The sequence below is a fragment of the Glandiceps talaboti genome, chromosome 12 (assembly GCF_964340395.1).
Source record: "Glandiceps talaboti chromosome 12, keGlaTala1.1, whole genome shotgun sequence".
Lineage (NCBI taxonomy): Eukaryota > Metazoa > Hemichordata > Enteropneusta > Spengelidae > Glandiceps > Glandiceps talaboti.
Genome location: NC_135560.1, coordinates 14,904,987 through 14,931,502, shown reverse-complemented (window position 1 = coordinate 14,931,502; position 26,516 = coordinate 14,904,987). Strand labels below are relative to the sequence as shown.

The window sequence follows — 26,516 nt, the reverse complement described above, 5'->3', positions numbered from 1 at the left end:
TGGACCTAGCCAATACGTGTTTGCATGCAGTACACTGACTCGATATCGTCTCTTCCTTTCTGTTGTGTCACAGTGTGTTTTTCTAGACACTTTTTGATGACTATTTTTTGGAATTTAGATAAAACAACTTTGAGGTCATCTAATTATGGTAGCATGTCTTTTGTATATTCCAGTGGTCATGACATAAAATGACGAGTTTATAACTAGTTGTCCTAATGATAACAATAGAAACTTCAAGTCACATACTTTGTGACGAATATTTGCTTGAAATCCATCGCTTGGAAAATCTTTGCTCGCATCTTACTTGAGCTTCTCGATAAGAGTTATGGTAAATGGAGTGATACTGCTGTTTGATTTTTTTCAAATCAATGATGGATTTAAAAGTTAAGATGTGATATATATTTCGTTAATATTGTAGACTTTTGGAATGACGATCACCACATACGGGTAACTTTGAATCAAAGTGATGATCACCATATCGGAATGACGAGCACCACATACGGGTAACTTTGAATCAAAAGTGGTCATCACCATATTGTAGACTCTTGAACGAAAAACTGACATTGGTCGAACTGAATTATGGGACTGTCACAACAAAGTCAAAATGGCGATCACCACATACAGGTAAATTTAAATTAAAAAAAGTCGTGATTACCACATATACAGATAAATTTAAATCGAAGTGTTTTAAGACAAAGAGTAGACAATCCGTGCTAGCTAATGTGCACAGCACATGAATCGCATGAGATATTCGTAAATATCGAAGCTCCTGACATCGTAATGTAAAAATCACAAATGATAATTCTAACCATAACTTGGCAAGTAAGTATATTTGATAACCAGCATAATAAATGTACAATTCACGAAATCATAATTAAAGGAAACCAGACTTCACTGGTTTCTCTGTGATTGGCTCGTATAAGATACCACAACAAGTGTTATTGAAGAAAAAAATTAATCTTATGGATGGGAGTCGTAAGTATGTCACTTGACTACCAGTATCACGGTCTGGCGTCACAGAGATGACTGTACCAACACAACAATGACGTCACCGATAATACCAGACCCTGGTAATAATTAATCATAACGGCGAAGTGGGACATTGTAATGTATGATCACAGAATTATACAATCGAACAATTTATCAACTTTTAATATTCATATGAGAACGCTTTTTTAATTTACCACTACTGTACGTGGTCAACAGATCAGGGTTTAATCATCTGAAGAGCTAACCATAAAAGAGGGGAAAAAATTGCACACTGATGAAACAAAAGTTGCAGCTGATGTGAGATCACCATCGGAGTATGTTTTTCTTATATGTTGGCACAGGTGCTGCGATTGCGTAATGCTATATGGCGATATATAAATGTTATCATTCTATCCAATACATCAATGTACGTGTATGAAACTGGCAGTAGATGATAATTTATCTGTTTTACAATATTATTGGCCCATATGGATACCATCAAATCCAGAATTGATCATTATGTAATTTCATGTAACGCAGGTCAACGACCGAACGAACGAACAGAAACGAAATGTATACAAAGACTCATTACATGGTTTATCAGCTTCTATGTAAATGTGTCAAAAAAGTCTTAGCGAACGAAGTATATCATTTGCAGAAATATTTGTACTCACGTATTGAAGATATCAAAATGAAACTGACCCAAACATCTTCTCAACTATACATTCATCAAGAATACATTATTTTTGTAAAATAAAGCTATGGAATATCGCAGGCTGAATTATTTTTGTACGTATTTAGTAATTTTGACCATCATACGAATATCTATAACCGAGCACACTTGGTACATAATTTGCAATATTCACATTAGTCGCATTGACTGTACAATATTGTACTTTTAATCCAAGCAGAGCTTAATTGAGGATAGTATTCTGTGCACAGACTATCGGCATAGTAGTGTTCTAGTCAGGGTATACATCGCCTGTGCATATATATGCCCGGTAATCCGCCATAACCTAAGTTATTATGCTACACATGTTACGCCAAAGTGAAACCCACAGACTGTCTGTCTATTCCATCCGGTAATGACGACAGTTCCTTCCCCTTTATCGTCTCGCGGAACAGTACTTAATTTTCTCTATCATCAGTTGTTGAACATTGGAATGTTGTCTTGGAGATGACCTGCTATTGTCACTTGCGTGCAAACTTAATTTATTCAGGTTTGTCTCACCAGTCATGCGATCTTCCGGAAGTGCAAGAGGGTTACTATTTAAAGAACGACTACATAATGTCTTTCTATATTTTTTTACATCACTGGAACCCTGACGTCAAATCTTGTCGTGCATTTGGAGCTGCAAAGATTATGACAAAGGAAATAATTGTGGTGAAAACTAGAAAGACATACAAACAAAGGCGGTCCATAACGATACAAGCAAATTTCCAGTCAGACAGCATAGCGGCCTCTTCTTCCTCTTTTCTCATATGATCAGTTATGAATGTAAGTTCTCGCAAAATAGCATCCGAGTTGCGAGATTTAGCCATAGTGGCGTGACCATTACACAGTGTTTCTTTGGCAACCATGGGTTTTATTTCTTCGTTGTTTTTGCTACTCTGTCTGTAGCGACTGAATATGACTTTCTCTTGTTTCTCACCACGTGGTGGCGCTCTAAATTCGTTCATTTCCAAGTCGATGGTTTTCACATTATCATACGATTCGTATTGCCCGAATGTTTTGCGGAAACTCTGGTTTGTTGTCCCTTTCTTTCGGTGCATGCTTAGTAACCATGGTAACCACACAATAAATATGGCCCTCATCTGAAATAAAGTAAACGTAATGTTAAGACGCTGGCAGCTCTAGATGGCAAATACATACATACATACATACATACATACATACATACATACATACATACATACATACATACATGCGCATTTGCTCACTCACACACAAACACACACACATACATACATAAACGTTCATCAAAATCCATACTTACATATTTGGGCATATTTGCATCCTCTGGATTACGGTAATAGAAATTCAAACTGATGATAGTGAATATGACTGATAAACCAACCATAAGCATAGTGAAACCATAGTACTTTGCTGAAATGAAGACAAATATAAATAACAAAAAATACTTCAATAATGTGGAATTACTTGTACTATCGTGCGTTATATGCTCATTAATGTATTGTCACAATTATGTTAATTTCCTACAATCCCTTTCATCTTCAAATCCAGAGCGCTAATTATACAACTATATTTTAGAGAGGTCACGCTACACATTAGTTATTTCCAGGTCTACCTAACTTGAAAGATTTAGGCGTTCCTCCCCCTTATATGATGCGCTAGCGAGTGTGATTACATAGACCAACGGCTGAACCTTTCAGACTTGGTCTACGAATCAACAGCAATAACAGAAACAGGTACAGATAAAACCGGCCTGTCCTATATGCTAACCTATAACCTTATTGACTGTGCATTCGGGGGCTAATACTGCGAGTAACGTATCTAATTGATATAGAGTTGTCGTCATGTACTATACTATATAGAATCAAAATCAGAATGATGAAAATAAATTAAGGATTTCTTTATTACAAATAAGCCCCAGCCTTCTCCATTACAGTAATGATCGTAAAATAACAAATTAATATTCCAACTAATGCGTACAGTCTTTTCATGGTTTGTTTGTCATGAAAATGTAACTTAACGAATGACAGGCTATCTACTTTGCCTTGAATCAGTTAGAGATTTACCAAGGTCGAACGGAAGGCATCATGGAGACATTTTACTGCAACAGTGTAAAAAAAAACAAAGGGTTTGGCTTCAGCTTTTTCCGTCGAACGTCAAATGTAAGTTTGTTTCAGTTGCAAGTTGACCATTGAATGGAAACTGTGCACTTGCTGTCGTACGTGGTAACTTTAGTTTGATATCATTCCCCAATATATATCTACCAATCAACAAAAAACAGGTACAGATAAAACCAGTCTGTCATATATGCTAACCTTTAACCTTATTGACTGTGCATTCGGGGGCTAATATTCCATATGTGTGTATATATATATATATATATATATATATATATATATATATATATATATATATATATATATATATATATATATATATATATATATATATATATATATATATATAGTTTTGGTAGTACTGGAACTCTTTCTTGGGTGTAACTCGGAGTTTCACGCATATTGCGATCATCAGACAGTGTCTGATGATCGCAATATGCGTGAAACTCCGAGTTACACCCAAGAAAGAGTTCCAGTACTACCAAAACTATTACGCTCTGCCACTGCGGTATAGAGCACTGTCTTATAGCAGATTGATACTCACCGAGTTATATATATATATATATATATATATATATATATATATATATATATATATATATATATATATATATATATATATATATATATATATATATATATAAATGTATGTATTAGCAAGTTGTATATGCACAAAATGGGACAGGTCACAGATATTGCTACTTTAAAGCATTGACGGTGGTAATTTGTAAAACAGACAACCACAATTAATGTTCGATATTTTCCTTCAGCATTGCTTATACATATTGAAATAGCAACCACGCAGTGACAAAAAAAAATAATTACGAAGTATATCCAACACATTAGTTGGTATTCTACATGAACGAGTTAACGTAACCTAGGACGTGACGTCACTTCTGGTTTGAGCTTTCCTCGGCCTCATTACTGTGAGAGTAATCTGTGCTGAACGTTGTCAAAACTACGGAAATTGTCGTTGCCTCAAAGTTTTATACTTGAGCTTAAAAGGCAACGGTGTCGGCACTCTTTAAAATGACCTCTTACACACTCGGATTCTGCTGATAATACATTTTCTTGCTGACCACATTAAACTAATACCTCAACGTTAATAACTTAATCTTGTCAGAACACGTTTCGTATTAGAAACCCATTGTCCCAAAATTTGAGGGCTAAATCTGAGGGCTCATGTAATCACAGAATTCAAAATTCTGAACATATCAAATTGAGTGAAATAATCAAAATTGCCGTTATCTTGCTTCAGTAGTTGTACATCTAGTTCTTGAGTTGACCTTTAAGATTTAGTTCAAATTTGTTGATGCTAATTCATGACCACTTACCAACCAAGGGCACGACTTCTGATGTCGGTGGCATAGTCTCCGCAATCAGCAATAAAAAGACCGTCATCGAGAGCAGTATGGTAATTCCTATGAAATAAAAAACTCGTGCCATTGCATTTCTAGAGTCTATCAATCAAATGGTTTTCAATGTTTCCACGTTAACGCTTGTATACGTTTGTTTCCAGGAGGAGATTTTGAAATGGGCAAACAATCATAACAGTGTTGGACTCATCTGTACGGATGACATTTTCTTTGATTTTATGAACAATAACTTTGATGAACAGTAATGTATATATAGTATATATATGGTTCAATGATTAAATCCCCTATGTGGATTACAACTGTTAGCTAATACAATAGTAAACCTTCGAAGTTAAACAATTTATTGTTAGTTTTATGTCTAGCTAGCAAACGCCGTTTTAGTGATATGTTGTTTGACTTTGTCAGTAGCATGGGATAATAAAAACTCCATATAATACTATGCGTACTCTACCTGTTGGTTGCCACATGGCGTGCTATTTATAAGTTAACTTTACTGATGAGAGGCGATCAGCTGATTGTCGGACCAACAAGTATTAATTTTGCTTGCCATACTAGTTCTCTTTGTAATGAAATAAGAGGAAAATATTTCCTAAGTTTTGAGGTTAGTTAGTCTCATAGAAAGATGGCATATTTCCACACATAGGCACATGTACATACATACATACATACATACATACATACATACATACATACATACATACATACATACATACACACACACATACATATTATACGTACCAAGGGTTATTTTTTCTCCTGATTCTGGAGGTAGCGTAAAGCCGACTACAGCCATGAGTGTCATCAGAGCACATGGTATGATTAAATTAAATCCATAATATAGAGTTCTCCTCCTGATATGAATGATAAACGTAATGTCGGGATAGGGTTCTGGACAGCAGGGATAAAAGAACTCATTGCGATTAACTGGAACACCTATGTAGGGAACAACACAGAAGACGAGAATGTAAATTGTGTGTCTTCTAAAGACAAAAAGACTTGTGATTGCTGTCTTCATACATTGCTACAGATGAAGTTGCAATTGCAATGAAGTATGAATGAAAACAGAAAGCGCATTCTCTGAAACGATATCTCAAATTGAAAAAGCTTGAGAATGTACGCATACAGCCCGTAACAACAAAGTAAAGCGAATTTACTGTTTGGCACAATAGGGAACTTTGCAAACCCGCCATGTTGAATGTTGCATCATGGGAAATGTGATAATAAATACTAATCAATTAGTATTTTTTACATTGTTTATAACCACAAATAATCACTTCATAGTTACCCTGACAATTGTGGAAGGTTAATTTTATCAGTAGCTCCACATTAGGTATTCAGATAACCACAGATAATCCCATAGTTCTTTGCGTCTGAGCATGCTCAGTCTGGATTGCAAGTTCCCTATTGCTTACAGATGTCATATCAAAAGTAAAAGTCGGCTATTCGTCAGCGCAAAATAATTTGCAAATTGAATATATATATGTCTATATATTGAATATATATATGTCTATATATATATATATATATATATATATATATATATATGTGTGTCTATATATATATATATATATATATATATATATATATATATATATATATATATATATATATATATAAACGTCACACATTAGGTGTATAATTACATAAACTGAAACACTGTACTTTACATTTATTAGAATTACGAGTTATGCAAACGATTTGTATATGTACATAGAATATTTACGATATTTATTTTCACTGTTTTGCTATTCGAAAAAGATATACCTTTCCAACAGACAGACAGACAGACAGACAGACCCATTACATTATCTACCTTTACCGTTGGTGAGTTTACTACGGTAGTATCCTTTGGTAATTATATATTATGTTTAGAGGGAAGCGTGTGTAATTTTAGCGTGGTCTTTGATGGTTATTTTTGTTTCAAATGATAAGGATACTTATACTATTCCTGGTACAAAAAAGACATCATTTCAATCGAGCGACTGATACAATGTACATCTCACACCGGAAATTCTTTGATGCTATTTAACACGAGATCACGACTCTTGTTTACTTGTTATTGTGTATGTATGTTTGTTTGTCTGTCTGTCTGCTTGTTTGTTTGTTTGTTTGTTTTGTGTGGGGAGGAGGGGGCTACCAATAAACTCGAAACACACCACACCCGGTTTAAATGTCCCATTTTCAATGTCAAACTACCTCCATTGCAATGTGTCTACTCAGATTTGTTGCCAATTAAGTTTTAGTGAGAGTGTTGTGTCTTTGCACTTTTGTAGTCAATAAATGGGATCGGCTCAGTTTACTGTACCAGTCCACTTACAAAAGGATAATTTTCAAAGGCCAGACCTGATACACAACTGTTTCTAACAAGCTGCTATTACTCAATGCAGGTAATAATGAACAGCGTTATCGAAGAAAACACGATCTTTGTACAGATGTCCATGTACATTTTGCCGTTGATTTATCGTTACATACCTTGCATTGGAAAGTTTAAGTAAGAATGAACCTTTCTCAAATTGACGCAATCATATATCTGATATATCAATGCTAACACAAACTAACACGGTATATTTTGGCATGTCCTCATTAATCTATCAATGAACGTCAATATGACCAAAATAGAGTAATTCAATCTATTGGAGTGCGGATGTATGGTTTTGGTGCAGATTTCCAATGCACATTGTCAGGAACTTCAAGTCTTTATACACCATATCTTGATTACTATGTGATTGTATGCGCATCACCAAGACAACGTACCTTTTATGACCCATTTCTGTAACCTAATACACACCAATGTGACAACTTTCAGTTTGAATATTCTTAGTTTGTCGTAATTAAGGGCGCCACCGTCGTCTTTTCGATATCCTGATACAAATACTTTCAGCTTTTGGATTTGTCTGATTTGCTCAGTTTAGAGAACTGTCACCACCGAAGGAAATATCTAGGCTATCATATAAACCTGTATGGAGCATCTCTACGTCATAACTATAAACAATAGTGTGCTTAAGGTATCTGCAATTCATCCATCTTTTAGATAGTGGAGACAGTGTCTAATGCCGAGATTACAAAGCGAATACTCATCCTTTGATCTTAACCGATATATCAACCAATGAACTATAGTCTGAAGAGTGTACGTATACTGTACAATGATTCAAACTGCTAACGTTGGTTTTGGCAGAAGACAAGTAGGTCAAAATGATATCGGTCAATGTAATTCAGGGTCAGGCTGTTAAACTGTGAATTGGGATTTGTTGGCTCTATTAAGCAAATTACATATTGAATGCTTTTCAGCTTTAAAATGACTATTGACTATTTGGGACAAGAGGGTATTAACATTTGGGAAATAAGTTTTACACGTAACATCTGATTATCCTGTGCCAATGTTTTTGTTGACTTTTAATGTATATATAGCTATTCGAGGGGGAAATGCGAAACACATATAAAAAAGGTTTTTGTAGGTGACAAAAAAGTCAAGATACTTTCTTAAACCCACCGATAAGATCCCATTCTCCATTGGAAATAAATGAGCTCACATCTCCTTCTTCGTAAAGCTTTTGTAGGTCCATTTTAAAGCCGTCGTACGTCCAAGAACCAAACTTCAAGTGACACATCTGCTCATCAAAGGGGAAATATTGAATGTCGATCTTACAGGTACTTTTGATGATTCCGGGTGGGATGTACTGACATAGTCCCTCGTGTGAAATAAGAACATTAGTCGGAAACATGCCGTCGAATCGCTCATCGGCACTGCAAAGAAAAACAAAACTTATGAATATTACAATATTGTATTTGAGTATCAAATTTCTATAATCGTGTGGAAATAGCACGTTTTTCGTCTTTACGCAAATGCAAGGATTGACACAACTTTTTCCTTATCAGAGAGAAATAAGGTAACGTTTTAAATTCTAGCTAATTACATCGTTTTCTCATGAAACTGCCATGTCATTCTGATAAACCAATACTAAAGCTCAGCTGTAATGGGTTGCTTTGGTTCTCGAGTAAACAAGACATATTAGATCGTCAAAAAATAGCTTTCCACTTGATCTCAGTCAAGCAAAAAGACCTACCGACGCAATCGATTTAATTTGTTTTAATTTCGCGGCAGATCATTCGGCTACTATATGTATACAAATACATTGCATGTAATACGAAAACGATATATTCAAGTCATCCCGATCAAGTAGCTAGATATAAAGGCTTTGATATATTGCAATCAAACGTACCACTCAGTAGATCACTTTACAGACGTCAGATTAGTTCGTTGCCTTATGAATGTTATTTTAAGTTCATGAAGTATGCATCTAATACTACGTCCGAGGAAAATCGATGCCAGTAAAGATTCGATCGATAGATATACAGATATGCTGTTTAATGGGGTTATAGTTAGAGACACACGCTTACAGCTTTCTTGTCTAAAAATCCAGCATGCTCGTAATTATACGTTGATACCATGCATTGTATGAGAACCTTTACTGTCAGTTTTCTCTCTACATGTCTTGGGAATGCTAAGTTGCTGACATTTAGGTGAATGCTAAAGCGCAAGCAATTTACTATTCAATTAGATTTACTGTAAAACTACATGATGTATTTATGTATGGCAACGACAATGTAATATTTGTCTCTTAGTTTTCTAGCTTAAGTTGACGCCCTCTTCGACATACTTGAAGCACAGACCAATATCGTAGTCTGAGCTTGATCAAATGAGCATATTCGCCACAGCAAATTATTGAAATGATTGTACTATGCTAGCTTGCGTCCTTTAGGCAGACTCGAGCTCTACAACAACCGAACGTACGCGTCCTAGCGAAGACCTAACGGCGTTCCAGCACAATCCATCAATCATTCATAAAACCCAGTGTGTAGAAGGACGGTGTATGACATCACCAACAAACAATGATAATCTGAACAGATTTGAAAGTATTAAGGAGAAGATAAAATTACTGTTTTAATGAATAACTTCAACTTTGGTATGAGAATCTTTATTACTGTCAGTTTGTCTCCATATATGTCGGTGACATTAACTGATGAACGGAGAGTGAGGCTGATAATTTATCAAATAGTGAAACATCTATTTTATCAATCGATCAAGGATCTTGCCTAGAGACTTTCCTTGGATCATGTTATATATATTATTTGTACATACACATCACACACACATACACATGCATGCAACCACCCGTCCGTCAATCCATCCATCCATCCATTCATCCATACATCCATCCATACATACATACATACATACATACATACATACATACATACATACATACATACATACATACGTACGTACGTACGTACATGTTGTACGTACATATATACATACATACATACATACATACATACATACATACATACACACACACACAGGTATGAACATTGGCTATAACATTATTGTATTTCACGATGGTCAGTAGATAAATCAAGCTAACAAACTATTTAGTGTTGTAACACTGGATAACATTAACACAACCCCCAGATTACGTCTGTAGTGACAGGCGACCTCGATGATAAGCGTAGCGTTTAAGACTGGAAATCAGACAGAATGAATCAGACTAGTGTCGATTTTAATGGACGAATCAAACCAATAGTGAAAATAAGACAAGGTTGCGACTGTGCCCCATGTCTGAGTGTTGAAAACACAAGTTCCTGTCATCGAGAAATTGATAGAAACACATATAGAAACATGATAAACTGCTTGATTGAGCCTGGTTATCATTTGTGCTCGTAAAATGGAAGCCCTTACTAAGTATGTTACTTAGCCTTCCAACCAACCCTAACCATATATAATTTCATTAGTCTAAGATTCCCTATTTTCTGCGTTTTGATCATCAGAGATATGTAGTAACGGCGTAAGAAAATACTGATACACGCCTTGGTATAATCACATTTAGCTCCGCCGCAGTGCTTGCCTTGTACATCGGTTGCTATGACGCATATTAACTGTATATGTACGAGAATGTAAATTATAATTTGATAATTGTGCGCGTGTAACGCGTGCTGTCTAGAGATTTTAAAGAAAGCTTAGACCAGTGACGTAATAAACTTACATACATATTACTGGGCGTATCTTCCTTGAGTTGCATTATAAATATATGCTAGTTTTTCAAAAACTATAGCAGGGCCCAACATGAAATTAGTTAACTTTAAAACTATAAGTGCACCTATTCATTTTGTTCATCGTCGAGTAACACGCCAAGAACATGAAACGCGATAATCTTTGAACGTTATTTTCAAGTGTGACAATTCAAGTTTGAAATTTTACTAAAATTTTTCGGATGCGATAATACATACAGTCGTCGTTTGAACACCTATTTTCATAACAAATCAAGAGAATGGTGTACAGTAGGGTACATCACAGAACAAACAATGAGGTGATGTGTGGACAAAGTAACACGTATTATATTTAGCCCAACCAATTTGGGTTGAGTCGGTATTAGTCACCGGAATAGCTCTAGTAACCGATATTGAATATTATTCACGCAAACGTAGGTTTCGACAAGCGTATAAAAAGAATAGAGAGAAAAGGAATAACCCAATATTCTCAAATTATTAATAATGGTGATAGTTTACTCTGACTATGTAAGCGAGATGAATAAGACATTTGAATGTATTAATGTGAATGTCTCCTAATTACTGCCACGCTACTGACTTTGTTGTAAGTATTATCGGATATTGGGAGCCCCTTCATGCTTGGCTTACTTTAGATATTTAGTAACTGTCAGGGCTACGACATGTTATCGCCTGAAAGTGTCAAAACGTAATCTGCTTAATAGGAAAAAAGGTATTAAATGGTAGTAATCAAAGTCAACTTTAATTACTTCTCATATGTTTAGGTTTAACCTTCATTAGGATGTACATTGTACATCACTTCGAAAGGCAGTTCCTGCAATAAAAGTTAAATAATGAGAATGGACATGCTGAAATAACGATTGAATAAATTGTGGTGTATCAAAATCAGTGCAATGTTAGTCACAGTAGTTAACTAATTCACGCAGCTGAATGTTACAAATAGTATCGCTAATAAATCTACAGTTCATGTTATGACAAGTAAACGTTGACTGAATGACGTTATCTTTCTCTGAGATTCAAGCCAATAGCGCAGCAGACTTAAGCTGTATTGCATTCCTTCGGCAGTTTTATGAATTCCTTGTTTTAAGTGACAATTGAAAAACTAGGCTTATCTGAAGGATATTGCAATCAGGATCTGAAAGTGTTACAGTAGGACACATGGAAACATTAAAGGGCACTTGCAGTGGTAGTGCGTTTTTATATGCATTTTGCCAGCGCTGAACAATTCTACTAATAAGCCAGTTACTACATATAAAACAAATAAACATATAAAAAAACAAAGAAGGGTGCCCTCAACGATTGGAACTCGATGATAATTAATGATGTCAATACTGCCATATTTTCAATAGATTCTTTACATTAATCGTAATCTGGAATAATACCTCCACCGAAATCTAATCAATTAGTCCTTGGAAGGCTAAAATTATTCCACAAAAATTCAAATAAGTTCATGCTTAAATATTAAGATGTCCCACTAACGAACAAACACATACAAACAAACAGAGAAACAAACAGGCATAAACAACATGATTTATGGAAGTAACAGACCCAAATTTTACGTATTTGAAAATAAAAGTAATACGATTATGGTTGTTTCCATCTCTAAAATCAGTTAATGTTTCAGCATATTTACTCTTGCAAATCCATGACACTTGTCTAAATTCACTTGTCAATAATGAAAGTAGTGGCTTTCTAAATTGATTGTAAATTACATCTCGGAAGTCAATTTATTCAAAATTACTACGAGTGTAGGTTGAATTCTAAGGTCGAAAGCATGATGCCCTGGGGGAATATAAAGTTGATATTTTTGAGTAAACACACATCGGAAATTATCCTATTAACAGTAATCTGTCATTGGTATAAATCACTTTAAGTTGTTGATGATTAGGTAGGACAATGACGTAATACACGTAGTTGTGAGAATAAAATGTTCTTGGTAAAACAAAGTTGAAAATGCATGCCGATTCTGGAATAACCCTCACACCACTCAAGTATGGGAAAGATATGCTTTTGAATGGACTAAAGAAGAAAGGTACAATATAGCAGTTTGTGTGTGCTATTCTTAGAATCACTTCCAAAGTGGAACATAAAGGAACTGAACCACCAGATGATAGGGAATGAATGACGTTATTCATTAACTTGCTTTTTTTATCCAATATTTCAAGGTTGAAATGATTTGTTCCTCCTTCTGCCTGAAAATCTTAATCTCGTGATTCAGAAAAGGAAATGAAAGACGTATGCATACTTTAATTTGTCACCCAATATGGAAAGTTTATAACGATCGCAATTGCAAGTTTAAACTTTTTGCCAACGTTTTCCTATAAAGTTTCTATTCACGCCTACAAAACTACGCTGATTTGTTGCACCGCCTTCTGCAAACCCATTAAAGAATAGTTTTCATAAAAGTTGTCTTAGGCGTTACGACTAGATAGTGCAGAAATGAAAATGAGGGAGGTCTGTTTCGGCGAATATTGTTTCGACACTAGGATGTTCACCAACTTGTCTGAAATATTACTCTGACGCCATTGAACGTGTTTTTTTCAAGTTTAGTTAATATTGTTTAGTTATGTCCACTTGGATGTAAAACCAACGTGAGTAAATCCATCTAATTAGAAAGATGACACTAATAATAGAATTAGACAATCTGCAAATTATTTACGTGAATGAAAGAAAATTAGAAATTTAGTACATAAAAATCCAACACGCCCGTTAATACAACACCGACATTTCGCACATCATAATCCACAAATTTCTATCACGTTTCAAAAATGTAATCAATCATTAAAGCCCTAACTAATATTCTTCAATTTTCGTGACACAAAAAATGTATTTTCCGGTGTTAGTATTCGTGGCAAAATAATTTATTTTCGTCACCCAATATCAGTCACGCACACTTTAACTTTTGATTAAATCTTGTAGGTGTCTTTGTTTATCTCGGCGCGGACGTAAGATTTCTTCCGCCGGCTAATATTTATCATATGAATTCAATATATCTTTTAATTTGTCCATGCGTTCCATCTCGAGTAGTACTAATAAAATATACTTCTTTTGAATGGTCTCATTCATCTTAATATAGACGGCGTTGCTCATTACAAGTTGATTGAAGGCAAAGCGTAAATGAACATAGATAGTAGATATATTTTCAAATCTGTGTAGGCGTAGCAATTGATACAAACATACTAAAACTACTAAAATTTAATATACTACAGTAAAACGATTAGGCAAACAAATACATGAAAATCAACTTTAATGTATGTTAAGGTCCGTTGCTCATATACCTTATGACGTGTTTCGAAGATTAAAACGGTGTATGCTGATCACATTGTGCATATCAAAGGAAACCTTTAATCAAACTGACATTTCAACAATCATTATAGTAAAGGCCTCTAATGTGTTTTAATAACTCTCTTTTCTAAACTTTCCATTTCGAAATTATGTTTGTTTAGATTACTGACCGATAGCTTCCAAACCATCCACTCTTATTACCAGATGTAAAGCTGAATGCCTTAAGGGCAAACACAAGCCTTTCGGAATGCGACATTCTGTGTTATGGGATAACCCTTTATTAGTAAATTTAATTCATTAAGCTTATGTTATTAAGATTTTACCCATTACCGAACTTCGTCAATTATGCAAATAACTCATCAACATACGTAGCTAAACCAATAATCGTTATAGGACACATTCGATTTGCTATCATCACAGTATCCAACTCTAAGTTATACGAAGTTTGAAGCATGCGCTCCTAATAGAAAATTACCGAAAATAATCAATTATTTAACTTATTTGTAATACTCCTGGGATGTTCATCCAAATCTTAACCGGTTCTTGCTATTCACATAATAATTTTTCGTATTTAGTTACATTAGAATCGATCCTGTATTTTCTGGTTTATCATGTTCACAGACAGACAGACAGACAGACAGACAGACAGACAGACAGACAGATAGCCAGACAGAAAGACAGACAGACAGACAGAGATAGACAGACAGACAGACAGACAGAAAAAGTTATGTTATAACCTCCGTGATAGAAAGTACAAAATTAATTACATGTCATCACAGTGCGCATGCTGCACTTGAGTAGATACATCTCTGTATAATTTGCGATGCCCAACGGTCAAAAATTGAGCCTGATCCACACTGTCACTTGCTGCGAATAAGAGTAACCGACCCCTTTGATTTCTCTATGACGTAAGAAGTATTTTTTTCATGATGATTCACCTGCCCCCAAGTCCGTTAATGGGGGCATAAATCATCTCTGCCAAATAGCAAAGTGTAATACTGTCTCGAAGGCTTTCACATAAATATCGCAAATGTTTTTGTTTGAGCATAGAAACATATTTGCCACAAGTTAATAAATATAAGGAATATTAGAGACAGACAGCATGCTAGTCATGATCATATGGTATGATATGATATGATATGATATGATAATGATATACGAGCGCAGTCTATGCGACTTGATTGTTGTTGTTAAAATGCTACGACAGCAATGGTTGCATAGTCATACTTTTACCAGTTTGAGTCCAGATGACTAAACGAAGCACTCAGTTTCAAATAGTTTATCTTAAACATTCTAAAATCCGACAACTTTATTTTCTATTCGTGTTGCTCCATTTGATATCTCTATCGGCAGACTCAACTGCATAGTTGTCGAAACACTCGCCATGCATCATGATCAGTAAAAACTATAATTATAAAGTTGTGCTCTACATTGCTTTGTCTAATCAGGTACACTATTAGACGACCAAAATATTATTTTGAAATATGAATCGACAATGGTTTAATTTAATTGTAATCATAACTGAGTTCCGGCCATGTCGTCCTAGCTAGACATTTAATCAATTTGTGGAGGACCACAAGTTATGTCAAGCACCGTGAAAACTTTCTTCTTTTGTATGAACGAGAAACAATGTCAAAGCCATTCCAATACCTTACTACCAGAACATCAGAAACGTGCGACAAACTAAAAACAATTTACTAAAGAATGAATACAATATATATGTACGATAGTTTTGGAAGGTAACAGGAACGTACTTTATTCGAAGTAAATAGTTTGCTTTTATTATGAAGAGCTAGAAGTCGTCTTACTGACGCATATATGCATCTCACAACAATGAGAAAATAGAAATACCAATTGTGAAAATACCTGTTATATAAAAGTATGTCAGGAATCCATATTGATTCAGGTGGTATCCGTACACTTGTTATATTCCCGTACTGGGCAGGATCCCATGTCAAGTAGTTGTCGTACCAATACTAAGGGTAGATAAAGTGATAAACAATGGGTATAAGTAAATCGAACTTGGGGTAAGTCATTCGTGGTAACCATCGTTTAAAGGGTAAGCTTTAGTATTAAAAGCCGGCGATCATCGTGTTTCTCGACATTGCATAACGTTCATTAGGTTTTGATGGTTAGTAACTAACATAAACCGTTGTCAGTGTTGGTTTGTTTTGTTTTGTCTGTTTCATAGCTTTAGTATTTAACGTTCATTATGTGTCTAGACGATCTGTCAAGCTTCCCTAGCTTTCTGTAGACAACTTTCATCAGTGAATTAAGCAGAGGGGAGTCTTGAAAGTGAGATGCAAATGTAATGTGTCGTTTAGAATATCTCGAGTGCGAACCAATCCATACACATTGGCATGCAAAGAGCATTCCTCGTCAATAGCTCTGGTGTCTAACGGAGAAAATAGCCTTTCGAAAAGTAATTGTATATGCCATTAAAAGTCTTTCTACAGAACAACCGCGATTGAGAGCCTTCACCATATGGGTAGAGTTCCGCAATAAAACATTAATGGTGTTTGTCTAGAAGACCTAACAATATGTAAGCACATAATACATTACTTTCATATGAACAATTGCCAGCCGTGAAGATTTATAAATTCTGTTATGTGACGATAAATATGATCCGATTGAGAACAGGTCAACCGTTTATACTAGGAGCGATAATAGGTCATATTCGTCAAGTACGTTGAGTTTTGTCACCTTGTTTGACCGTGAAAATGTTGGTATATCGAAAGTGTGAGAACACAATACGCAATTCGTTATTATTCAAACATCTTATCTATCACACACAGAGCCATCCCACATCGACACTATTGGTTGTCTACTTGTCTCAGGGTCCACCACACCACGCTACATTTAGGACTCAAAGTTAAAACAGAGCACGCTCCAAAATACTTATCGGACGATTTTATTTCATTAATCATCGATATGATGCTAGATCTGGTCCGTTGTCAATTTGTACCACAGCTGCTGCGAGGTTTTATCGCAATAGTTTCGTCTATGTATATATGCATAACATTAAATGAACGGAACACACTCTGCAATTAAAACTCTGGGTTCGCATGTCCTTTTTAAAGATAAGACTGACAGCGCTAGCCGTATGTAGACTATTATATCAATTATGATGCCACGTGAATCCAGTTAATATATTAATCCTTATCGACTGTAGTCTCTCGATTCTTCTTTTGCACAATCGTTGTTAATATTTTGTATATTACTGTACGTTTTCCTTGGGAACCATTATCTAGTGATGTACACCATTTATTTTATTTTAGCAACTGTTTTTCCTACAGTAACTTCTTGTTGCGGGATCACAGTGAAGATAACATTTACAAACTTTTTCTGTACAAGTGGTGAACGAAATATATGAATACATAAACAAATGTATTTCAGAAACGAATTTAGAAAAATTGTACAAGAAAGAATTGTCTGAACGCATAGCTCTGGAGTCTGCAATATATTAAATGAATTTTTGAAACATACAATTCATCGAACACACATTATGATTTCGTAAACACCTGTTCCAAATTAATTTCAATCTGCCAACCGGTGGCGCTTTGTCGTCGAGTATATGTCAAACGTTCATTATGAATTATACAATCAATGTAATACTTGTACATTTAATATCTAAAGTTTGTCATCTATATCGAATGAGACGTGCATTCGATTGACAAAGTATCTATAATTTTCAGCAGTCTTGTGAATAATCCAAATATTTGATAAACAATGTACATGGTTAACAATGCATACAATTGCACTGCTCATATGAAAATGGCTGTTGTTTCAAAATGTTTTACGTGATGACAAAGGTTTAAGATAATATTTACTGGGAAAGCGAACAACAGTTGTCAGTCGCTGAGAGTTGATAAAAGAATATGTGGCGGGGAAGAGTGTAAAGTGCTAAGTTAAGCAAATCGACCTAGTTAGTTGTGTTTAGCCTAAGATTTTTGGGACAGCTTTTGAATATGATCTGCACTAGAAATTATTGTTTTTAAATTATAGAATAAAGCTTCAATGAGGTTGACAGGCGGATACTTGATCCTTTTAAAAGGAATATCTGACAGGTGAGTATGCAATTTTGAAATCTGATGAATTCATTCCAAATTAAAACAAGTCTTCTACGTTCGAGGACATGTAGTCAAGATGACTGATGTTATTGTTGTCTAACACAATGCCCAACGCTATGATTAGCAAGTTAAAAAAACATACATATTAGTTAAGGTATATTCAGAAAGCTAAATTGATGTTAATTGACCGTATTTCAGGAAACAATGGACATCTGATGTACGTAATACAATACATACTTATATGAGAAGAGCACACAGTCAGCATTTTCTTGACAATACGTGATCATGGTGTGGTTAATAAAATACTTCCAACTTTATTTTGACTACCAGATTACTATTTGGCCGGTGGTCAAGGTCTAAGGTTCGACTCTGAATAAAAGGGTCATACCTAATATATTGGTGTACACATCTGAATGGTGTCTGTATGTGCACAACTTCAAAAGTAATGGAATGTATTACAAGTTGTTAGCTGATAGATGAACGTAGTCATCTCATAATAATATTGGTATACCGTTAATTTCAGCTACGTCATTTGAAGATGATATTTGTACAATCAACAAATGACATCAAAAAGCACGCTCTTTCTCCTCTTCAATTCGTATGTTGTTTATAATTACTATGTGAACATTCTGTCTTCTACATATATTCTTAAATCAATAGATATTTAAGCTCCCTTTCCGAAATATTATCCCTAGAGTTGGATCAAATTACAAGCCAATACCGCAAACAAACTGCAAGTGCATACGTTGTGAATACATACAGTTGTAAAATCGATATCTTAATATTTGAAATGTACACTGGCGACGTAGAAAACGTCCACCCTTTTTGCAGATGTTCAATACATATCACTCAAATCAGAAATACTATCTGTCAGATCATTATTATCTAAGCTTTCAAGCTTACAAATAGATAGACACATGCCATAGAACCTTACGTAACTATGTAAGAACTTCAAATAACGAAGACTTGGAATTCTGAGCACGTTGAAACATGAAAATATTTCTAAATAGCTGACGGATTACAAACAACTCTCTGGCGTAAAGCCATAGTATCATTACTTATTCTTATTTACCAGGTGCTATGTTAAAGGTAAAGTTATCCTGATAATAGAACTAAGTGGGGAAACGTGATACTCTGTGTGTTCGAAAACAAACAGTCACTAGAACGAACCGAATAAGTGTAACAACTTATGGAGTTTAAAAGCCCAGTATCGCTATGGCATAAAAATAGACCTGAAATAAATACTAAAAACTGCAAGTTATGCGATTTATTTCAAGAGTGCCACGACTTCATTCTATTAATTACAGGTACATATAATATATTATGCAGGTTAATGGACTGTACCCAGAGGTCAATGACCTACCAGTTTCATGTGTTTTATATTAGTGGGATACCAACAGTTACAATAACATATGCAGTTTCGTTAATGAGATATATAATGTTTTCATAATTCGTACTATGCCCTTACACTATTCAGCATAAGTCATGTGAGGGGGAAGTGGCAATGAGCGTTGTATGTGTCAGTCGTGTACAATCAGTATATACACTTCATTGCAAATTAATTCAATAGTTCGACGAGCGTACCATTAGTTTTCGAAGCATTAAGGGGGAAACAATTACAGAAAACATTCTTGATAATTACATTTACATTATTTATCCCTTTTAATTTATTTTTCCAATGATATAGTCGATATGCTAGACCTAAATGTACTTCACAAAACATACAGAATGGTTTAAACATCTCTCGACATATTCGATTTCTCATCTCATGTTTAACCTTTTGGGTGATAATTGCTTTGAATGTAATAGTAATATCTGACATATGACCCTATTATTCCCATTGCTAGAGTTACATTTTATCTCGCGCTAGGACCGTCTATATCATTGCTTGTTATGTGACAACTTAGCATGTTGTATTAGTGCAGATATTGCTGCATTATTCCACTTAATCAATCGCTTCGTAAAACATTCATATATAGAAATTCATGAATTTACTTTCATCAGATAATGTACATATTCTTCAACGCCTTGCTGTATTTACATCACATGCAATGAAATTACGTAGAGAGATTTACGTAAATTTATCATAATTTAATTTGTAACAGTTCCACTTGCATAATTTTTCATAGTTATTTACTGTCTTCAAAAATTAAGCAACTACATTTGTATTTTGGGCCGATGGCCTTGGATGTACAGAATAAGAGGCCATATATAGAAAATAAAATGGACCCGTAATCAAGCTGTGTTGGTAAAAAAAATTCCCACAGTAAATAAATGTACCAAAAGGTGAAATGTAGTTTACCAGAAGGAAAACAATAAGCCTGTCTGCTAGCCCGTCCTTCTGTTTGGCAACTCAACTGTTGTAAGAATGATTGATTGAATCGATGGAAAAACTATTGATTTAATCCATAAAAATGTTGCAATTTTTATTGTTCGTTGCTTCGCAGGCAATTCACGCAAATAGACGTGGTTGAAATGCTATCTGTGTTTAAAGGTAAATCTCTTAATTTCCTTATTTGATAGAAAAGAATTACAGTCACGAGTTATCCATTCACAATGTTACCAATGTTTGACTAGTCGATGGCTATAAAGAAAATAAACAAACCGATGAAATACGTTCAACTATAAACTATGCTGTGTTTGGAATAGCCTCATCCTAATGTAGTATTAATGTTAGTGATTACTAGTCGCCGTGGGTGTTGAATATAATATATTATATCACGAGTAGCTACTGCGTTTATTATTGAGTGTACAAACAGGGAAACGGTAATACCAAATGTAATTATGTTATGATAAGCGAAGCGGTGCACTAAAATGTTTATTAGAAAAGCACACAATGTTATGCTCTTTCATTCTTGAAATCAATACTCGAAGTTATTATACTCTGTGTTTGCTTAGGCCAAATAAAAACAACAGCGTCTTTCCGATAACCCAACCGGCCATAGTTTAAGTCCCCGACCCTAAACATTTGTTTGCATGCAAAAAGTTAAAATGTAACCAATATACTTCCATGTACAACTGCATGCCTTTGCCTCATCTCTGCATAACGTGTTCGTGTTAACTATAATTGTCTTCACTTACTTATTTACACCTCGTCAAACTCTTACGGAAGTATGTTGACCGACGAATATCTTATTTTTGGAGTCGAAGAAATTTTTAGAAAATTGAAAATAAAATAAATATAAAATTCCGACCTACTTTCCCTATTTTTTGAAGTCATGTTAACGGATACAAACATTGCCTTATTAGCAATTGTCATGTGATCATGTTTATATATATATATATATATATATATATATATATATATATATATATATATATATATATATATATATATATATATATATATATATGAATGTAGAAGAATTGAATGTAGAAGAAAGTAAACTCAAAACGAGTACAATAGCTTCTTGTGTGTCTCTTGCACAGGGTGGTCATTTACATCAATTTGTAATACAGTATTGTTGCATACGTCTGTCTCCTGTAGAGAGTGATTTACTAAAGGACACGAGGGACAGCACGCGTCCCTGTCATAATTTAGACACAAAACAAATACATGTATCATGCCATGATTGTACACTACATGCTGACTATACCATGTGGCGCATTTTGTACAATGTATATGAATCCTCTCTACAACAATAGTATCGGTTCTGCCTTTTTCTTAATGTATGCACAGCTTACTTTCTTCTGCAGCATGTACCCAAGACTTTACTTACCACTCTCATCCATATGTTTGCTGTCAGTATCTGATTCTTCTCATCCTGTGCAGTAATTAGAAAATAATATGGTGTAATGTTAATACTGTATGTAAAACTGGTTCATCGTTCTACAGGCTCTGGGATACTGGTTTATGTCCGTGTCCTCATACATATTAAAACGGCCAACGGCCAGAATACACTATCACAACGTGATTGCTCTGATAATTTAAACACCAACGTTTTATAACGGTCGACCTCCCAATCACATTTTTAAAAACAAAGCGATTTATCAACAACTCCCAGGTATGAAACACTTATATTCCTGTAGTGATTTATTACTATGGCGTCAAATATAAAATAACACACAGTTTGAATTGAGGAAGATATCCATAATGAGTTTGAAACAATTGATTACTTTGATTGTAAGAGAGCATAGGTGCATCATGTACCTTTATTACGAGGATGAACAAGATGTGATCGGTGATCAATCAACTCCCTTTGTTCAGTTTGGGTAACCTCTAGCGAATATTGAATACTCAACATAATTCAATATTATACTAAATCTATATATCCACTTAAAAGAGCACAAACTTTAGCATCAACATTATTCGAAGGCAACTTTGCAAACATGAGATAACAGTGGTGTGATTCATGAAGGGCACTGAAGGATGCATTCCATGTACAATTGGTCAATTAGAGGACACCCTTGATTGGATAAGTACGCCTGAAGGACACACTGCTGTTTTATACTAAAAGACATTTGATTTTGTGGTAATGCTTAAAAGCATGTAAACACCATTGATGACATTCATTCAAGCATAATTAAGAGTTGCCTCTCAGTTTTAACGAATACCTTTTCTTTTTCCAGTAGTTTCATTTTGATATCATTAAAACGTTCTAGACTAATAAGTTCATATATATCTCCCCGTCGTTTGAACCAAGTTTATGTAGAGCACACGTGATCTGGTCTGCAAGCACAGAAATGTACTTGCATGTAAGTACATAATAGATTTTAACAAGAATACCTAAGCCAATATTGCTGTACACTTATTTCAGATTAACTACTATTTTCCGACTCGTGTACCTACTTACAGGAGATTAGTTTTATCTAAAGTGTTCCTGTAGTGGGAGACGACATTTACAAACTATGACTTCAACGATCTGATTGTTGATCAATAAATGATATCTTTAAACCATTTATAGAAATGCAGTGGTCTTGTGAGAACAGTTGGCAATTAAGCGTCTTAATACGAAAGGTTTGGAGAAAGCATCCAATCGAGACATATTAATCGACCTTGAGTGGAAGTAAGTGGTCATTAACCCATACGACCTAATGGAATTCAAATCAAGGGTCATACGTAGCTAATGGCGGTTGTGTAATTAGTTGCTAGTGGTGATTCAAAATGATGCGATCACAAGTAGGGTCATTAGCTATATTAGTATCATCAAGTGATTTTATAAGATGTTGGCAGTGAATATAAGCTAATTATAAACTTTCTATGAGATAAGCAAAAACCATAAAAAGTATGTTATCGTGGTCAGCACTTCTTGTTAGATAACAATCTCATACGTACGAATTGACTGGCATGTAGAAAGATGAATAAGTAGAATGGAATGGTTAATCAACCAACGAATCAATCAATCAAGCAATCAATCAATCAATCAATCAATCCATCCATCCATCCATCCATCCACCCATCCATCCACCCATCCATCAAACCAACCAACCAGCCACCAATCAACTAATAAATCAATTTCAGATGTTCTCTTAACTCTATCACAGTTTGATTCAATTGTGCTATATATCAAACCACAACATCAGTTGTTTCAATGCATATGTCTTATTCATCATCATCATCATCATCATCATCATCATCATCCTCATCATCATTATTATTATTATTGTCATCATCAATACTAGCAGCAGCAACATCGTTAGAAAAGCATTCCAGTGACGTTTATTCATCAATCTAATACAATTCACTCAAATATATACATTTACAGAATGTACATGGCAAAAAAGGGACAGAGAAATGGCAAAGCTAGTCCAGGCTTGTATCCCTGATGTAAATAGAGAGTGGGTCACTAACTCGCAAAAACCCGAGTGGCTTTTATCAAACCTTATTATGATATGCTAAACTTTTTACAGATTGGGAGAATGTCATTGTCAATTTCTTTTCAAAACGATTTCTAATTACATAACACCCACTACAAATTTAATTTATTCAAATTTTGTGTTTTGTAGTTTGCGGTGTTTTTTTTACATTTCAGAGGTGTTCTTTTGCCATTTAATTTATATATTCTTGCATACAGAGTATCGCGTTCCTTTCCTGTACGCGCTGTGGCTACCTATTCACTGTCGGGGCCGTCGAATGTCTCCTGATCGTACTTGATCTTTGACGATTCTAATTTGCTAGCATAATTGTACATGTGTAATTAGACTAAAACCTTTCAGAGTGAACGACACACAGCCATTATTCAAATTTAACATAACATGAAAACGTTGAATTCGAAACAGCTCTTTAAAAAAGAATAAATTACGACGGAATTTTTCTAGAGGTCGTTAAACCCACATTATAGGGCCTATCACAAGGGAATGTGTTGTATCATGTTAAGCATATAATAATAACCTGTTTTATATCAAACCGCTCACTCTAGCTATTTATGGTATTAACAGTTATTTTGGCGAATTTATTGTTCACGAAATGAAATTCTGTCCATGGACCGATATATATTTGAAGGCATCAGTCACGGTGAGGTCTGAATTGACAGCATTCCACTGAATGGTAAGAGTATGTATCAGCTTTGAAGACAGTATGTCTAATGAACTATGAGTGTTCATGGCATGCATGACCATACGCCACTATTAGATAGCTGTACACACTAATTCTCAGAATACCTTTAGACAAAATACAAGGGCAAGAACGAGGAAGGTTCGCAAGTTAACAAGGTGATTAGAAGTATTGGTTTACACAAAAGAAACATATTCATAAACTTATTGTGTGGCCTATACTGAAGCTGGGCAGTATAACGTTCTACAGCTATCCTAAATTAGACCTACATACATACATACATACATACATACATACATACATACATACATACATACATACATACATACATACATACATAAATACATAACTACATACATACACACATACATACATACATACATACATACATACATACATACATACATACATACACACATACACACATACATACATACGTACATACACACATACATACATACATACATACATACATACATACATAAATACATACACACCTACATACACACATACGCACATACACACATACATACATACACACATACATACATACACACACATACATACATACATACATACATACATACATACATACATACATACGCACGCATGCACGTATGTATATAACTTCTGTCCGGTGCTTATTAAGTTTTCATTTGTATTCTGCTTTCAGTGAAATCCTCTCTCAATAACTGTATTCAGAATACATCGTCACTATTTGTTTTACATGTATTTCTTTACGCAGTGGTGGATGTTAATTTCTTCCTTATTTTCCATGATTGGTTTGACGGCAATTCGTATATTTACCAAGCCTCTAAGAACATAATCGTAATTTATCGTGACAGAAAGTCCGTGTTGATCCAAAGTGGAGACTAAATTGAACGACTGACACGTTCACAATTGGTTGGTGTAAGTAATATGGCTAACTAGTTAGTGATGGATTTATATAGACTGAGGATATGCATACTGTAAACAACGAGACGAGACGTGTATGCACCACAACACATGTCTAATAAAGTCCAGACTTCCAAATTATGACTAAAATAAAATAGTTAAAAAAAATATTTAAAATCTAGTAGCGTCACCAAATTCACCGTTATGTTTCATACCATGTGACTGCACAGTAAATTAATATTACCATGATATTGCATTGAACTCACTGTTAAGTAATTACTGTTTTTATCATTCCTCTTCCCCTAATATATATGCCACGATGCAGTAATACCAAATGGAGCGTGTACATTGTCTAGAACGGAAATTACGAAGCAATTGTGACGTAATGATAGTTAATGATTTTGAGAACATTGTGCCCAACACAAAGCGATACTGCAGCGTTTCATGTCACATTCAGTGAACCCCGGTGATCGGTGTGTTTGAAAAGCAATGCACCATAGATCTGCAACACGAAAGCTTGTTGCTGGTCCTGTTGAAATCATTACTGAAATC

The 26,516-nt window shown here is 34.8% G+C and overlaps 2 protein-coding genes across 2 annotated transcripts in view; one reads left to right on the top strand and one right to left on the bottom strand.

Moving 5' to 3' along the window:
* Window positions 1-26,516, top strand: part of LOC144443383 (dolichyl-diphosphooligosaccharide--protein glycosyltransferase subunit KCP2-like) — a 466,884-nt gene that overhangs the window by 114,209 nt on the left and 326,159 nt on the right. The gene's annotated exons all lie outside the window — the stretch shown is intronic.
* The window catches only part of LOC144443502 (neuronal acetylcholine receptor subunit alpha-7-like), a 37,086-nt gene continuing 11,901 nt past the window's right edge, over window positions 1,332-26,516 (bottom strand). Inside the window, exons 4-10 of the mRNA XM_078132997.1 lie at window positions 22,297-22,341; window positions 16,374-16,483; window positions 8,647-8,900; window positions 5,895-6,089; window positions 5,115-5,201; window positions 2,967-3,076; window positions 1,332-2,784 (exon numbers count right to left, since the gene is read on the bottom strand). Coding sequence (XP_077989123.1) covers window positions 2,281-2,784; window positions 2,967-3,076; window positions 5,115-5,201; window positions 5,895-6,089; window positions 8,647-8,900; window positions 16,374-16,483; window positions 22,297-22,341 — 1,305 coding nt within the window. The 3' untranslated portion in view covers window positions 1,332-2,280. The remainder of the gene's footprint in view (window positions 2,785-2,966; window positions 3,077-5,114; window positions 5,202-5,894; window positions 6,090-8,646; window positions 8,901-16,373; window positions 16,484-22,296; window positions 22,342-26,516) is intronic.